The following is a 17,268-nucleotide window of genomic DNA, read 5'->3' as shown; positions in this document are numbered from 1 at the left end:
CATGTTGCTACATGCTAACATGGGCTAACATCATGTTGCTACATGCTAACATGGGCTAACATCATGTTGCTACATGCTAACATGGGCTAACATCATGTTGCTGTGTGCTAACATGGGCTAACATCATGTTGCTACGTGCTAACATGGGCTAACATCATGTTGCTACGTGCTAACATGGGCTAACATCATGTTGCTACATGCTAACATGGGCGAACATCATGTTGCTGTGTGCTAACATGGGCGAACATCATGTTGCTGTGTGCTAACATGGGCGAACATCATGTTGCTGTGTGCTAACATGGGCGAACATCATGTTGCTGTGTGCTAACATGGGCGAACATCATGTTGCTGTGTGCTAACATGGGCTAACATCATGTTGCTACATGCTAACATGGGCTAACATCATGTTGCTACATGCTAACATGGGCTAACATCATGTTGCTATATGCTAACATGGGCGAACATCATGTTGCTACGTGCTAACATGGGCTAACATCATGTTGCTACGTGCTAACATGGGCTAACATCACGTTGCTACGTGCTAACATGGGCGAACATCATGTTGCTGTGTGCTAACATGGGCGAACATCATGTTGCTGTGTGCTAACATGGGCTAACATCATGTTGCTACATGCTAACATGGGCTAACATCATGTTGCTACATGCTAACATGGGCTACCATCATGTTGCTACATGCTAACATGGGCGAACATCATGTTGCTGTGTGCTCACATGGGCTAACATCATGTTGCTATGTGCTAACATGGGCTAACGTCATGTTGCTACCTGTTAACATGGGCTAACATCATGTTGCTACTTGCTAATAAAGCTAAGTCTCCTTTCATCCTTCCTGGTGGATGTCCGTTCTTTACACGCCTTCCGGTACCACAGTTGCAGGCGGACGCCTCGGGTTGGAATCTCCACGAGGAAGCATCATCGGTATTCGTCAGGAAGGGCATCCGGAATGTAAAGGGCTCAAGCCGAAATGCGTGTGGCGACTCCGTAAGGAAAAAGGCAATACAAGCCATCCACCATTCCATAAGATCCCTCCTAGTGGCAGGGGTGTGTACTACACTACTTGGCCTCCACATTGCCAGATGATCACCCGTGACATCCCAGGATTGGGAAAGTATTCCTTTGGATCCGAGCGTACCGCAGGTCCTCCCAACTTCCTCTTTGTCTCAACATGACCAAGATTTTTTATTCAACCTTTTACTGAGTTTTTAAATATAACCATCAGGCTTTCTTAACATATTTGAAAGGTATATTTATACATATATATATTTTTTTTACAGTTTTACTGTGTCTCTAAGGTATATTCACCGGGTGTTTTACTCTGCTTCTAAGGTATATTTACCAGGTGCTTTACTGTGTCTCTAAGGTATATTCACCGGGTGTTTTACTGTGTCTCTAAGGTATATTCACCGGGTGTCTTACTGTGTCTCAAAGGTATATTTACCGGGTGTTTTACTGTTTCTAAGGTATATTTACCAGGTGTTTTACTGTGTCTCTAAGGTATATTCACTGTGTGTTTTACTATGTTTCTAAGGCATATTCACCGGGTGTTTTACTTTGTTTCTAAGGCATATTTTCAGGTATATTTACCAGGTGTTTTACTGTTTTTCTAAAGTATATTCACCAGGTGTTTTAGTGTGTCTCTAAGGTATATTCACCGGGTCTTTTACCGTGTTTATAAGGCATAGTCACCAGGTGTTTTACTTTGTTTCTAAGGCATATTCTCAGGTATATTTATCGGGTGTTTTACTGTGTTTCTAAAGTATATTCACCGGGTGTTTTACTGTGTTTCTAAGGTATATTTACCACATGTTTTACAGTGTTTCTAAAGTATATACACCGGGTGTATTACTGTGTTTCTAAGGTATATTTACCGGGTGTTTTACTGTGTTTCTAAGGTATATTTACCGGGTGTTTTACTGTGTTTCTAAGGTATATTTACTAGGTGTTTCTACGGTATATTCTAAGGTATATTTACCAGGTGTTTTACTGTGTCTCTAAGGTATATTTACCAGGTCCTTTACCGTGTTTCTAAGGTATATTTACTGGGTGTTTTACTGTGTTTATAAGGTATATTTACCAGGTGTTTCACCGTGTTTCTAAAGTATATTCTAAGGTACATATACCAGGTGTTTTACCGTGTTTCTAAGGTATATTCTAAGGTACATATACCAGGTGTTTTACTGTGTTTCTAAGGTATATTTACCAGGTGTTTTACTGTGTTTCTAAGGTATATTTACCAAGTGCTTTACCGTGTTTCTAAGGTATATTTACCAGGTGTTTTACTGTTTCTAAGGTATATTAACCAGGTGTTTTACTGTGTTTCTAAGGTATATTCTAAGGTATATTTACCAGGTGTTTTACTGTGTTTCTAAGGTATATTTACCAGGTGTTTTACCGTGTTTCTAAGGTATATTTACCAGGTGTTTTACTGTGTTTCTAAGGTATATTTACCAGGTGTTTTACCATGTTTCTAAGGTATATTAGGCTGCTAATAGACTAACAGACTGTGTGACCTGCAAAGGACGTGAGACAGCTGATTCTATAAATAACCTGACACCAGACCCCCCCATAAAAAGGACCACAGGCTACACACAGAGAGGGACGCTCCAGGCGCCATGAAGTCTCTGCGCTTCCTGGCGTGCGAGGCCTTGGTCCTGAGCGGGCCGAGCGCCGAGGAGAACCTGATCGGCGTGTCTTTGGACTTGTACCCGATGCTCTTCAAGGTCTGCTACCTGCACGAGCGGGCCGCGCTGCTGCGGGCGTTGGTGCGCACTTGGCCGCTACCCGAGCTGCACCTGCAAAGCCTGCTGGGTAGGACGGCCGACTGCCAGCTGGACCTGACCGCCCGGACCTGCCGGACCTGCCTGCTGGCCTTGGGCACGGGCCTGAAGGTACCGAGTATACCTCATCACATACCTCATCATTTAGGATTTATTTACTGTGTCAGTGAAGTCATATTTTCCCCAAAAAGTATTGGGGTTGGGGGGGTCGCCAGGGGGTGTACGTAGTGGGCGCGTGCGGCCACGCATGATGATATGAGCGTTGTCCGTAGGAGTACGTGTTGTCGCCACGAAGCACGTACGCCAAAGTGCTCCAGGTGGTGGACCTGACGGCCCTGAAGGACGTGGAGCACCAGGCGTGTCCCTGCGGGAGCACCTTGGGGCGATGGGGGCGCACCCGGCTGCTCAGCCAGATGTGCTACGAGACCACGGAGGCCATGCAAGCCACCGACGCGTCCCCGGCGGCGTTCCACATGGCCATCGAGGTGCGGCTGAACGGCTTCGTCACGGGCCGCAACTTCGAGCAGGTGGCGCAGGCCTTGCTCCTCCTGCGCCTCTGCCCCCTCAAGCTGCGCTTCCCGGCGTTCCGTGCAGATTCCCTGGCGCTCCAACAGCTCTTCTACGTGCTGCCGCTCGCCCGGCCCGAGCGCATGAGCACGCTGGAAGTGGTGCACAACGTTCCCCTGGAGGCGGCGCACCTGGAGGCGCTGCTCTCCAGGGTGGAGTTCCCCAGGCTGCGCTCCCTCACCCTGCCTGCGGGGGCGCTGGACGTGCGCCGGCTGGGACCCAACCGACAGGACCTGCTGGCCGCCATCGGCACCCTGCTGGCACGACTCACCAACCTCAGCCACCTCTCTGTGGGATTCTCCACGCTCACCGGACACCTACGGAGACTGCTCAGGTCAGGAAAACTTGCTTTTCCCTATGGAATTGTGGCCATGAGCCAAGAGAATTCCCTAGCCTGGATAGCTTGAGTGGTGTTGACAGCAGGTGCTGGTTGTTGTACTAGTATGGATGATGATGATGATGATGATGACGATGACGATGGTATGTGCTATTTGGTCCCAGTCCTCTCAACACGGCCCTCGAAAGTCTGGAGTTGGCCAACTGCGGCCTGACCCGCGTGGACATGACGTACCTGTCCAACAGCCTGCACAGCGAGGCCCTGGTCCGCCTGGACATGAGCGGACACGACGTCCTGGACGCCTTCCCCGCCGCTTTCCACAAACTCCTCAGCCGCTGCTGCGCCTCGCTGGCCTCTCTGGCGCTGGAGGAGTGCGGCATCGAGGACGCGCACGTGGACGCCTTTGTGGACGCGTTGTCCCGCTGCCAGGCGCTGGAGGAGCTCAAACTCCTGGGCAACCCTCTGACCTCCCGGGGCCTGCGGGTCATCTTCTCAGCGTTGGCGGCGAGATTCCCCAAGCTGGCGTACGTGGAGATGCCCGTGCCGCGCGAGTGCTACGCGGCGGATGCTGCGTACCCGCTGGACGACTCGGTGCTCCTGCAGTACGACCGGGCGCTCTTTCAGGACGTCAGGGAGCAGCTGGTGGGCATCCTGGCGGCGGCTGGAAGAGGGGGCGTGGAGGTGTGCACCCCGCTGATGGGGGCCTACGACGCAGACATCCGTGAGACCAGCAACGAGCTGGGCGTGTCCATGCTGAAATCCTTCCACAGCGTCATAGGGAACTTCATAGGCACCATAACCGACGTAGACAACAGGAGAAGCCACAAGAACTGATGCGTTCACACAGGACTGCTACATATCTGTGGCGGCATCACCAGTGCTTCCCCCCTCCAACTGTGGAGATATTTACCACTTTTATCTTGTTGGACTACCCGCGTCTGTCTTTGTCCTCTGGTGGCTTTATGGATGATCAACCTTTTGAGCAGGTACCCCCCCCGTTGTTGATGGCTAATAAAGATACCATGACGTTAAATGATGTCTTATATAGAATATATCAGGCTTTTCACAAGTCTATTTAAGATAATGACCCGGTGTGGAGATGCCTGGGGAGTTCCTATAGCAATAAATAACTGGGATTTGTCATAAATGCACATTTTAGTGGGGAAATTGGTTACATGTCACTTTAAATACCACGCCATTCATTTCTTCATCCATTCCTCCCTCTCTTTCCTCTCGCGGATCACCTCGTCCAGGTACGGCGTCAGGTAGTGGTCGTCCTGTACGTGGGTTCAGACAGCAGTTTTAGGGACATATCGAATACCCCCCCCCCCCCCAAAACCAACCCCCGTACCTCCTCGTATTTTGTCCACTGGTCTTTGGGGAGGATCTGCTGCTTCATGGACAGGTCCAGGGCTCTCTTGATGCGGAACATGCGGTCGTTGTAGACGTTCTCCGGGAGCCGCCTCAAGGCCTCTTTCACGTCGCCGTCCTCGTATATCGTGTCGTCTCGCATCAAACCTGCCACAGCGCATGGGGAAAAACATCTGGATTAACCGGGACGTGTACCAGATCTGGGGTGCCCGTTACGCACGTTGCCAAGGTCGCTCGGGTGGATGGCGTCAACGTGTCGCATGACATCAGCCAGCTCACTCCTGATTGGCTCTCGCTCACCCACGCCTAGCATGAAGCAGGTTTCATCTTCATTTATTTTATGTTTCTATTTTGAGTCAAATTGTGTTTTTTGCACAATAGTTTTATTTATTGAAAGAAAGTTTGATTTCTTATTTTTGTTATGATTGGATTCCATTGTGCACTATATTGTTGTATTGTTCAATATAATTCCGTCTTGATATATAAAAACGTAACATATGTTGGAAAGAAGAAATGTGTGTTTTATTCATGGAGATAAATTAGCATTAATTGCTATATTGGTCAAAAATATGGGGGAGATAATCAAATCGGATTTTAAAATGAATCGTTAGATTCATCAATGCATCGAAAAACTATTTTCTAGATTAATCGATTACAAAAATAATCGTTGAACCCAGCCCCAAGTCATGGTAGGCTCTTTAGGCGGGTTAACGCTTGCTAGCACTCCCATCATGTTGCCATGACGACAGATGGTAAACATGGTTGATACTGTCTTTACACATAAACCTAATATGTCTTTTTTTGCTGTTCACTCCCGCCATGCAGCCTCTCCACCTCATCATTTGGCGTAGCGAGGGGATGCTCAAAGCTAACCGCTGCGACCGAGTGTCAACAATGGCGCAAGCGGCAAGCTCCAAACGTAATAAGATGAACATCCATAGCTGCACACTTGCTTCAGGGGCCGCTATGGCACAAAAACAATAAGGAGGTAAATAAATAAAGCACTATTAAACACGAAAAAAAGCTACAGGAGATATGGAGCCGCCATAACTAGCTTGCACCTGGACGGCACCATCTTGAAACATGAGACCACATCAAATCCAGTCTATAGCCATGTGAACCATATGATTGTTTTTGATATTGTGCATTGAATGATTATTATTGAATGATTTTCACCTCACATGTGTGCCTTGTCAACAGTACTCAGTGGTAGTGGTGATTTCTTGCCTTATTTATGGCATCAGCATTGTGTTGTGCTTTGACTTGTACCTCGCATGCTAAAAAAGTGTGAGCACTCATGATATACAGTTCCTCCACACCGTACATGGATGCTCATATTTAGAAATGTAGTAATATATTTTCTATATTGTAGTAGGAGGTTGTACTTTGCGCCTTGATCATCAAAAGCAGCATGCAGGGTGAATGGAACAGTGTGTACTTGATGCTTTCATAGCTCTACTCTACACTACTACACTACTAGTCCTAGTCTCAGCCTTACCGAATTTGTTGAAGCCGCTCAGATTATAATACCATTTTCTCAAGCCGCTCAGAAGCCTGCCTGATGCCACTGTGGGGAAACAAACATAAGATAACAATAAGACAAGTGAATGACAATACAAAACGTGACCAAACAAGTGACAGAAGCTACAATTTAAGAGCGATCGGCTGTGTTAGCCGCCGTCATTTTAAGCACCTATAAAGCCGATTAACGTGTCTAGGTGCTGGATAATCTTTGAAGCGTGTATTAATGGTGGTTAGAAAGACGAAACAAGCTGTTTTGTGGATTACTAGCGCGCTAAGGCTGGCCGGTTTTAGCCATTAGCATCAGGCTAGCAGGGAGACGCTAGAGGACAAATACAAGTCAAACGAGTCAAAGGGCACGCTGGAAACATAACATTCATCCCAAACGACACTTTCACATATTTACGTTTCTATTTCAATAAAGCCTGTTTTATAAGATTGATATGAAAGTGAAAACGTGAGCGGAAAGGGGACGGTGATTTACCTGGTGCCCTCGACGCCATGTTTATCAGTGGGACTGAATGAGCGCGGTGCATTATGGGTAACACATACCCCGGAAGTACGACACGAAGGTGATATTGTTGTTTACGAACATTACATTGCTTAAAATGTAACCGTGTGGTTGATAATTGTACTTTTTGTAATGTTAACATAGAAAATGTATAACATGTATTCTCAGAAAGTGACTCGGTGATATTTATCTGCGAGATTTATTTAGATATCTTCATTGACTATTACAGATATTATTAAGTACGGTATATTTGTAAAAGCCAGCAACCTCCATCCATCGATCCATTTTCTGTACCGCTTATCCTCACGAGGGTCGCGGGCATGCTGGAGCCTATCCCAGCTGTCTTCGGGCGAAAGGCGGGGTACACCCTGGACTGGTGGCCAGCCAATCACAGGGCACATATAGACAAACAACCATTCACACTCACATTCATACCTATGGACAATTTGGAGTCACCAATTAACCTAATATGCAACCTTGAAATGATATTGTTATTTTCTTGTGAAAATCAAGCACAATAACAAAACATGTTCATCCATTAGATTCTTCAGAGTAAACCTATTTTTTCTCATCTGACTATTTTTCTAAAACACTGAATATGCTTTCATTTTTACATTTTTGTAACTGCTTCAAATGGCTTATTAATGTTTCAGGTTGCATTCTTTGATGCTGATGCATACATATGTTCCTGGAATTTTTTTCACATTGGATTGAAAGTGTTTTTCCTGTTAAATGAAAATATTTAGAATGATGTTACATTGTGTATTAATCTTTTTCCGTTTTTGATGAAATTAAAAAGCCAGGTTTTATCATATTTTTATTGGTACTATCCATGCTGGAAATCCAGGATATGACATTTACTGGAGACTATTTGACAAAACTTACATTCATTCGTTTGATTGAAGGTGTAAATTAGTGGAGATATTTATTTTGAGGTGCACTTTCTCGTCCATGAATCCTTAAAGTGTCTTCTGGAACAAAGCAAAATCTTTCCGTGAGGCCAATGCCACCTGGTTGCAAAAAGTCTCATCGGGTAGCGACACCAAGCGGTGGAGAGAAATGTAGTTGGGTTGAGCGGGGTCGTACTGAGCTTTTCCCAGGTACTGCAGGAACAGGTGGCGCTCTTGTATTCGCAAGAACTTGGAATTGAGAACCTGAAAGCAAGAACGGAATTGAAGATTGAGGCGAGATGCAATGCGATACATCCAGGTGAATGTCGTTCAAGCTACCTGCGGGAACTTGGTGATCAGTTGGTGCGGCACCTTCATGGTGTTGTGGAGGAAATCAAATATTTGAGTTAACTTCCTCTTGTTGGCGGTCAGAAGTTTGGGGACGACCAGGACCATGTGTTGGATCTCGTTGGCCTTGAAGCCAAGCTCAATCTCACACACCTGGAATGTTTGCACGCACAGCAGATACAGGGTTGCATTAGAGGAAGGATGAGAAGCTTTGGTCATTGCATCACCTTCAGGTTTTCTTTCACCGTCTCCAAACTGCCACAGAGCAACCGCGGAAGACGAGCGACGATGCTCCGAGTCTGGAAGGAAACACAATTGTTTGACTGGTGTACAGCCCGCACTAATAATGAAGCGCTTACGTTGGAAGCACTGAGGCCCAGCTGCTGCTGATAGAAGCCCAGACGGTTGTCCAGCCTCTTCACGCTGAAGTTGAGAAGATAAGGAGCTCCGGATACCATGGACGCTACAGCCTCAGCAGTGAACTTCTTTGACTTGAGGTAGTTGACCCTTCACATTTAGCACGGTTAATCCCGCAGCTGGAAAACGCTCTTTATTCTGGGATGGACTCTTGTCACCTGGTTTGGAGGTTTTCCACGTCCTCTGTGAGAATGAAGGGGTTGCAAGTGATGATGTGGCCCAGGCGAGAGTCGTCCACGCCGATCTCCTTGAGGAAGAGCAGCCTCGGGGCCACGTCTGTGTTGAAGTCCAGCCTGAGCAGCATGGAGCCGACGCTGCGCCTTTGCTCCAGCTTCCACAGGTTGACCCCTGCAACGGCAAGGAAGATTACAGAAGCCCACGCTGCATTCCGACGATGATGGCCGCCTGCTGTTTACCGAGCTGCACTAGCTTGGTGAGGGTCTCGGAGTTGTCTACGTAGTCTCTAAGGGAGGTGGAGAGAGCTGGGATAGGAGGAGGCAGTGTGAGGCTGACAGCCTCTTCATCACTGATCTCCTCCAACGCATACAATCCAACTGCAGCATCAAGATCTGGAATTTGAAAAAACACAGTCAAGCTCAGTGAAATCATATTACACTAAAATAGGGCGTACCTAATGAAGTGGGGTGTTCGTGCGGTGTCCCAGCATCCTTCATTCGGATTAAGTGGATGCTGTGTGACATATCTCTTCTTGACAAACTCTCGCTGTCTTCTTCACGTCTGTCAGACAAATCGCTGTAAGACTGTGTGTGTTGTTTCAAAATGTGTCTAGACAAAGGTTTTGTTCCAGTCCCAGTGGTGCATTCAGGGCCAGGCACAATCTTCATGGCTCGCCTTGCGACTGCGCAAAAATGCCGAGCTTGTGTGCTGGTCGTGAGGGGAAGACGAAGTGTGTGTCTCAGACATTGCTGCACACAGGAGGACGCCATGGTGGTTCTGATAAACAAACGCAGAGGAGTTGTTTACAAGCTTTGGCTAGCCGGTACACATTCACGGTTTGTATATGCTAGCTGTAGATGCTAGTAAGGTAAATTGCTTTTTATAAAAGACACAGCACAGCAATTCAAGTCAGTACTCACTTATTGTAAACAAACGTTTACAACAAATGTAAACCTATATTCTTCTTCTTGTCGCAAGTCCCGCAATGTCAAATGTTTCCATGCGCACATTGTGGGGATAAACTCAGACCCGGACGTACGTCACAACCCCGGGTGTGCAACATCACTAATGCAGGGGTGCCACCGTTCCACTGCTTTCGATTGGTTAGCTTTGAAATAATATTTAAAGCACCCATAACAATACGGCAAAGACTATGTAAACAAAAGTCCAATAAATTGATTATATTGTTTATTATGAGGACCAAAACCTTGGTAACGGTATAATCGTAACCCCCCTGTATGCTATATGGTTCACTCCAACTTCCTCCACTTCCTGTTTTCTTGAGCGAAAATCGATATTGCTTGAATATATATTAAAAGTACGTCTAATTTTACTTTCTAATTGTATCAAATCTGGATTTATTTTGTGTCCGTTTGTTTTGCAATCCTTTTACTACCATTTACCAATTAATGCACATTATAACAACATGAATGAACAAAAAAAGTCTTCCGGTTACAACATCGGCGGGATACATTCGCCAAAGTCAAGCCTTCAAAATAAAAGCAACATGCCAGTAAAATAACACGGTTGCACCACCGCAGGAAGTCGGGTCTTTACAAATTAGATTTACCTGACCTCTAGCCCCACCCCCTTTTTGCAATACTACACATATTTTAGAATGCGAATGTTGACAAGCAAAATATATTGATATTGATGTTGATATTTGAGTTATCCACTCCATGGTTCTCCTCTCAGTGTCCACTGGCTCCGGGTCAGTCGTAGGATTAAGTTCCTCCTCTTCGGGTGCGGGGGCACCTCCATCATGTCCATCAGCAAGGAGTGAAGTGGTCGCACCAGGAACCTCATCCTCTCTCTCAGGGGCTTCTCCATCCTTATCCATATCATCAGAGCTTGGGGTCACTGTAGCAGGAGTGGATGTGGTCATGGGAGACAGTGCACACGCATCTTCCACAGGAAGGAAGTTTGCCAGCATCAGCAGGTTCCTATGGACCACTCTGTCTTAGCCGGAGATTGTGTTCTGGATCTTGTACGTGTGTGTAACTGGGTTCCTGTCCACCACCATGTATACAACTGGCACCCACCGATCAGCAAGTTTCTTCTTGCTCCTTTCTTTCCTGTTGGCCAGGATGTCACCAACATCGATGTGGACGCCCTTCACATTCCTGTTGTACAACACTGCATGTCTCCTCTGTTCTTTGATGGTAATGGTAATGGTAATGTAATGGTAATGGTAATGGTAATGTAATGGTAATGGTAATGGTAATGGTAATGGTAATGGTAATGGTAATGTAATGGTAATGGTAATGGTAATGTAATGGTAATGGTAATGAAATGGTAATGGTAATGGTAATGGTAATGGTAATGGTAATGGTAATGGTAATGGTAATGGTAATAGTAATGGTAATTGTTTTATTTCATTTGAACATGCATCAGATTCCAATTGAGTGCATCCCATAATCAGTTCCCAGTTCCACATATCCAAAAGGAGTAGGAAGAAGCAAAGCTTATTAAATCCTACCCCTCCATCTGGTATTTTTACAATCACTAACTGTTACATTTGTTCACTTCCTGCTTTCCATAATACAGTTTAAGAGTTTACCTTTTTTTTTACATTTTTAAATTTTGTAATTTTTTTGTCCCGTACCAAAGTACTCGGTGATATGAGCATCCAATGCCATAATGTGTACCATAGTGCGTGTCAATATAGTGATATATATAGCACATCATGACTGGTTCAAGACTCTTCATCCTTGGATTTAGCAAACATCAACTGCTTGTATTGTTTCTTGAATTGGCTCATCGTTGTGCATTGTTTGATTTCCTTACTCAATCCATTCCATAGTTTGATTCCACATACTGAAATGCTATGGCTAGCATAACGTAGTCCTAGCATAGAAGTGTTTCAAATGTACTTCTTCCCTGAGATCATATTTCTCCTCTCTTGTAGAGAAGTATTGGATGACATTTTTAGCTAATTGCTTATTTTTAGCCTTATGCATTATTTTAGCTGTTTGAAGATGAACTATATCAGCAAGTTGAAGTATTTGTCATTTTACAAATAAGGAGTTAGTATGTTCTCTGTAGGCGGCATTATGAATTATCCTTACTGGCCTTTTTTGCAGTACATTTAGCCAGTGAAGATTGATCGTGTCGTTTGTGATGATATGACTTCAGAGTTCTGTGGTGTCACTTGTGGAGTTCCACAAGGTTCAGTGCTCGGCCCTCTTTTGTTTAACATTTACATGTTGCCGCTTGGCGACATCATTCGCAAACATAAGATTAGCTTTCACTCTTATGCTGATGACACTCAGCTATATGTCCCACTAAAGTTAACTGACCCGCGGGACTGCTCTAATTCGGAGGCTTGCCTCATTGATATTAAACATTGGATGTCCTGTAACTTTTTACTCCTGAACTCTGATAAAACTGAGATGGTGATCATTGGCCCTGCTAAACAGAGCCGCCTGTTTAAGGACACCACTCTGAGTTTTGATAATAGCATAATTTCCCAAAGTGACTCTGTGAAAAATCTGGGTGTGATATTGGACCCGACTCTATCCTTTCATAAACACATTAAGAATGTTACTAAAACAGCATTTTTTCATCTTCGCAATATTGCTATTCTATTCCTATTCTATCCACCTCTGATGCAGAGACCCTAGTCCAGGGGTCAGCAACCCGCGGCTCCAGAGCCGCATGTGGCTCTCCAGCCTCTTTGTTGCGGCTCCCTTTGCAATGCTTGAATATTTTTTAGCACCCGTGTGGTGAAAATGCACGTCTTTGTTATGAGTTTACAAAAATCCAACTTTGTGTGAGACCATGAATGCATCCTGACTGAGTTCTGACTGGTGACTGAATGAGCAGACAGGATGCTATCCAGTTCTCTCTGACAGGTTAACATGAAGGGAAATGAGTAATACTTTGAGTTATTTGAGTTATTAATTATTATTAATGAGTTATTTGACGATTCTAAAAAATAAATTAGAGCTCATTTAAAAACAAAAGTTTATCTCCAGTACTAGCAAGAGTACTCCAACTCGTCTTTTTTTTCCCCTCCAATGTTGTTTTAAACATACAACGTTTTGCGGCTCCAGGCTATTTTTCTTTAGTGGGCAAGTGGGTGAAATGGCTCTTTTCATAGTAAAGGTTGCCGACCCCTGCCCTAGTCCATGCATTTGTCACGTCTGGCCTTGACTACTGTAATGTACTGCTTTCTGGTCTTCCAATGGCGAGTCTCAAAAGCTTGCAGTTAGTACAAAATGCTGCAGCGCGACTTCTTACAAGGACACGTAAGTGTGACCATATTTCACCAATACTAGCCAACCTGCACTGGCTCCCAGTTCATTTAAGATGTGACTTTAAGGTACTGCTTCTGGTTTACAAAATATGACATGGGTTGGCACCTTTTTATCTGGTTGACCTAATTGTACCCTATGCTCCGTCTAGAAACCTACGCTCACGGTCTTTTGACTATCCCGAGAGCCAGAAAGAAGTATGCGGGCTCTAGAGCCTTTTCCATTCGGGCCCCAACGTTGTGGAATGCTCTACCTGTTAATATTAGAGCTGCTACCTCAGTAGAAATGTTCAAGTCCCGACTTAAGACTCATTTCTATACTTTAGCGTTTAGTTAAAAATATTCCCTGCCGCTCCTTCTCTCTCCCATACCGCCCCCCCCGGCTGAGGGGGGGGGGGGGTCCAGGAGAGGCTGTTTTGGAAGTTTGCCTTGACGAAACTGGACATCGGACGTGGCCTACCTTGGAGGCGCTGCAGCAGAGGGATAGTGATCATCTCAAGACCCGTGGCTGCCCAACTGTCCTAATGGCATCACATCTTGGACCTGGACTATTATACTCTATGTTTATATTTAACTGTCACATGTAAACCTCTCCACATCCATTGCAGCCTGGTCATCCTAGAAGGGGGATTCCCCCATCTGCGGTCCCTTCTCAAGGTTTCTTTTTCCCTAATGGGTTTTGAGTTTTTCCTTGCCCTGATGGGGGTTCAGATCAGGGGATGTCGTTTGTCCTCTATTGTCTGTCTTCTACTGTTGCCTGCTTGTTAAGCCCTTTGAGGCTCTTTTGTGATTAAGGGCTATATAAATAAACTTGACTTGACTTGACTTTTATAGTTATTATCCCATATTTCCACACAATAAGTAAGATATGGTAGAACCAGAGAGCAATCAAGAGTGTGGAGTGATTTCTGATTGAGAACAAATTTTGCTTTGTTCAGGATTGAAATATTTCTGGCCACCTTATGTTGTATATTTGTAATATGAGGTTTCCAGCTCATATTTTCATCTATTGTGATCCCCAGAAATGTATTTTCCTTCACCCTTTCAATGTCTACATCGTCTATTTGTATTTGTTGGTACGTGTCCTTTCTGCTGTTACCAAACAGCATGATTTTAGTTTTACTTAGCTTCAAGGACAATCTATTATCATCAAACCATCTTTTTAGTGGGACCATTTCTTCTCTGACCTTTCTAATGATTTCATCTGTACTCGTCTGGACAGCATGGTCCTGAGCAATCAACATTGCTTCCTTAAGATGATTGGCAAGTTGTGCCACATATCTGTCATAGCCGGTCACAGCACACGAAGGACGGAACGGAAGAGCACATCAACAGGTAGGCGAGGAACGCGGGGGTAAAAGGGGGGGTAGCCCGTCTCGTGGGCTGTACACTTGTACGTGAATGTCAATGTCTGTCAGTCAGCTTTCTCGGCGCGGCGGGGGACAAAGCAATGTCCCACAACCTCCCACCTCGGAATTGACTAAACGTGTTACGCTGCTGCATTTTCTCCATCATCACTTGAAACATGTCCACCATACGAGTGAGAAGGTCCTCTTCTCACTGTTGAAGGTTCTGTGCCACAGCTGGTACGGAGGCCTGGCACTGAGCAGAAACGGATGTTGCAGGAGGGTAGAGAGGCTGGCACACAAGTCGGTTATGGGAAGGTAAAAGGCGGGAAACTCAGAGAGTGGCACGGCTCGTGAGGAGGGGCGGACAAGGGACCCCGAGTGTGAAACTGCTCAGACTTAGCACAGTTTAATGACGGCGAACCGTACTGCCCAGGGGCGATGATGGCGATGTGGCTCTTCAGCTGTGAGACATCGGCAGTCCTGCCACCTGCTCTCAACTCTCTCTGATAATCATCCACCCTCACCTGGACATCACGAGAGGTCCACTCATGAATTGGCTTACACTTCAAGGTGCTGGACAACTCTGGGTCCGGGTAGTGTTTGACGAACATAAGCGTCATGACCCTCATCAGCCATGTTCCCAGTCTGCTTCCTTGTCTGCGAGGCCTTCAAGCCTTGTTCAACCTTATCTAGATCCAGTAGTCGACTGGGTTCTCCTTTGGCTTGGGCAGAAATCACTGAAATAATGGAGAACATCGAATATCAGAGCAGACTTTCGTGAAATGTCAAGTGCAGGATCACTACGCAAGGCAATCTTCACGACATCTCTGGCCTTGCCAACTATGATTGGTTGGCCCATGATTTCTTCTGCATGCTCACACACACGGGAATGTCTTGTTTTCTGAGTCAATCCAGTCCTGGACTGAGTATTTGTCACTGTTGTCACCCCCAAATGTCGGTAGTACTTTGTCAGATTTAACATGTACTGTCACATGTGGGGGGTTCCTGTCGGGTAGCATCACATTGAGTCGCCTGGGAAGGTGAGAATGTCTGGTGGTCACCAATCAAGTTCACAACATCAGCTTTGAAACAATGGACTCACCTAATTGACCCACCATGTATGGTAGCAACATCACTGCGGGGAGTGGAAGTTTGGGGACCCCCTGTAAACATCCCACCCACAGGAGTACAGCTTGACCTTTGACCTAACCCAGAGTCTGTACAACCGTCAGGCGTGAACTTCGAATGTCCCACAATGCCACTGTCAACATTATTGGGGAACCTTTAGGTAAAGTTGGAGTAGCAAACCTATTCATAGTTAGATTCCTGGCGCCCACGAGCCCACTCATGTACCTGCGTTGTGGATTCACGCAATAGCAAAGTGATTAAAGAAGTAAGGTGGCTAACAACATGTTCATGACCATCCGGGCATCCAAGCACACCACTACAGGAGAGTCTCCAGCTTTGCTCATGATTGGCCGGGAACTGAGGCAACCACTTGACTGTTTGAGGGCGGGACCAGATCCTGTACAAAAGGGACCAGCACCACGGGCGGCCCGAGCTCAGGTCCAGAGATCACAACTCAAGATGAAGGACCGTTTTGATGCTTTGCACAGAGTTCAGCCTCCCTCTTTGTCAGCAGGGGTCTGGGTGCGGGTAAAATACCCCAACCGCCACAACAAGCTGGGAACCTACTGGTCGGAGCCACGTCGGGTGGATCGACAACTGGGCGCAACAACCTTCAGATTGGCAGATGGGTCCCGTTGGCATGCAAATCGCCTAAAACATGTTCCAGCCCCAGGGAACCCTTTTCCATATCCAACTCCAGCAGCAGTTCTTGAGTGGCAGACTGGACCTGAATGTCACCACGAGGGTGGTGGGGAGCCACCGGGTGGGGATGACCAGCCAGTGCGCCCGCAGCAAGCCAGGGGCCCACCAATCTGGCATGGTGACTATGTCATGGGTAATTGAGTGGGTCGGGTCATCGATGTTTGTTCTAGGGGAGGGGGGAAATGTTATGTTCATACATGAGTGTGTGGTTTGTGGAGGGTTACTGTTCCTTTAAGGCATGGCAGTCCAGTGTAACGGTTAACGTAAAGTGTGTCGGTGGAAGTAAACAGTTACGTTAAGCATCCGACACGTTGTGGTTATTGTCTAGTGCACAGACACCACATAGAGCAGGGGTCTCAAACACGCGGCCCGCGGGCCAAAGGTGGCCCGCAGGACACTCGTTTGAGGCCCCCGCCTTGATATGAAAGTTTAATGTTAGTGCGGCCCGCGCAAGTTTGATATGGATGCTGTATGGTATCATGTACCCAGAAAAAAATATTACGTTTGATTCATGTTCATGTTAAAGGTTAAATAACTGTTAATAGTTATCCTCCCTATCCGTGTGGAAGTGGTAAGTTTTTGGCTTTTTAAGTTTAAAGGAAATAACTAGCAGGCTACCGTTTAGGTCGCTAGCTCTCTAGTTTGCGAGTTAGCATGTGTCTCAAGACCCTGCGGTTGCGCAATATGTTGTAAATAAAAAGACTATAAATGTGACTATAGTCGTGTTTTGTCATGTCTACAGGGCTCTAATAATGCTTTGTTCATTTTAATTTGAAAAAAAAATCATTTGTCTACCCACCAACTATATGTGGTTTCTTAAGTTTTTATTATTTGCTGTTTTATTATTATTATTATATTTATTTATGACTGATTGATTGATTTTCTTTATTCTTGATT

At 45.7% G+C, this 17,268-nt stretch overlaps 3 protein-coding genes across 3 annotated transcripts; 1 reads left to right on the top strand and 2 right to left on the bottom strand.

Annotated features, from left to right (window-relative positions):
- The first annotated feature begins 1,009 nt into the window (after positions 1-1,009).
- Positions 1,010-5,557, top strand: lrrc14b (leucine rich repeat containing 14B). Its single transcript, XM_058046833.1, has 3 exons — positions 1,010-2,909; positions 3,071-3,699; positions 3,867-5,557. The coding sequence occupies exons 1-3, from the start codon at positions 2,634-2,636 to the stop codon at positions 4,534-4,536; spliced, it is 1,575 nt and encodes a 524-aa protein (XP_057902816.1). The 5' UTR covers positions 1,010-2,633; the 3' UTR covers positions 4,537-5,557.
- LOC131101571 (cytochrome b-c1 complex subunit 7) lies at positions 4,839-7,154 on the bottom strand. Its single transcript, XM_058046845.1, has 4 exons — positions 7,079-7,154; positions 6,572-6,640; positions 5,054-5,220; positions 4,839-4,979 (listed from the first exon to the last, which is right to left on the bottom strand). Exons 1-4 carry the CDS (start codon positions 7,128-7,130, stop codon positions 4,902-4,904), a joined length of 366 nt encoding a protein of 121 aa, XP_057902828.1. The 5' UTR covers positions 7,131-7,154; the 3' UTR covers positions 4,839-4,901.
- Positions 7,155-7,909: 755 nt separating this feature from the next.
- Positions 7,910-9,995, bottom strand: mterf3 (mitochondrial transcription termination factor 3). The gene is made up of 8 exons (XM_058046834.1): positions 9,858-9,995; positions 9,392-9,714; positions 9,177-9,329; positions 8,919-9,108; positions 8,703-8,850; positions 8,571-8,642; positions 8,335-8,496; positions 7,910-8,259 (listed from the first exon to the last, which is right to left on the bottom strand). Exons 2-8 carry the CDS (start codon positions 9,705-9,707, stop codon positions 8,065-8,067), a joined length of 1,236 nt encoding a protein of 411 aa, XP_057902817.1. The 5' UTR covers positions 9,708-9,714; positions 9,858-9,995; the 3' UTR covers positions 7,910-8,064.
- Positions 9,996-17,268: the final 7,273 nt, after the last annotated feature.

Source organism: Doryrhamphus excisus, chromosome 14 (assembly GCF_030265055.1).
Source record: "Doryrhamphus excisus isolate RoL2022-K1 chromosome 14, RoL_Dexc_1.0, whole genome shotgun sequence".
Lineage (NCBI taxonomy): Eukaryota > Metazoa > Chordata > Actinopteri > Syngnathiformes > Syngnathidae > Doryrhamphus > Doryrhamphus excisus.
The sequence above is the reverse complement of the archived record's forward strand: the minus strand, read 5'-3'. Positions and strand labels throughout refer to the sequence as shown.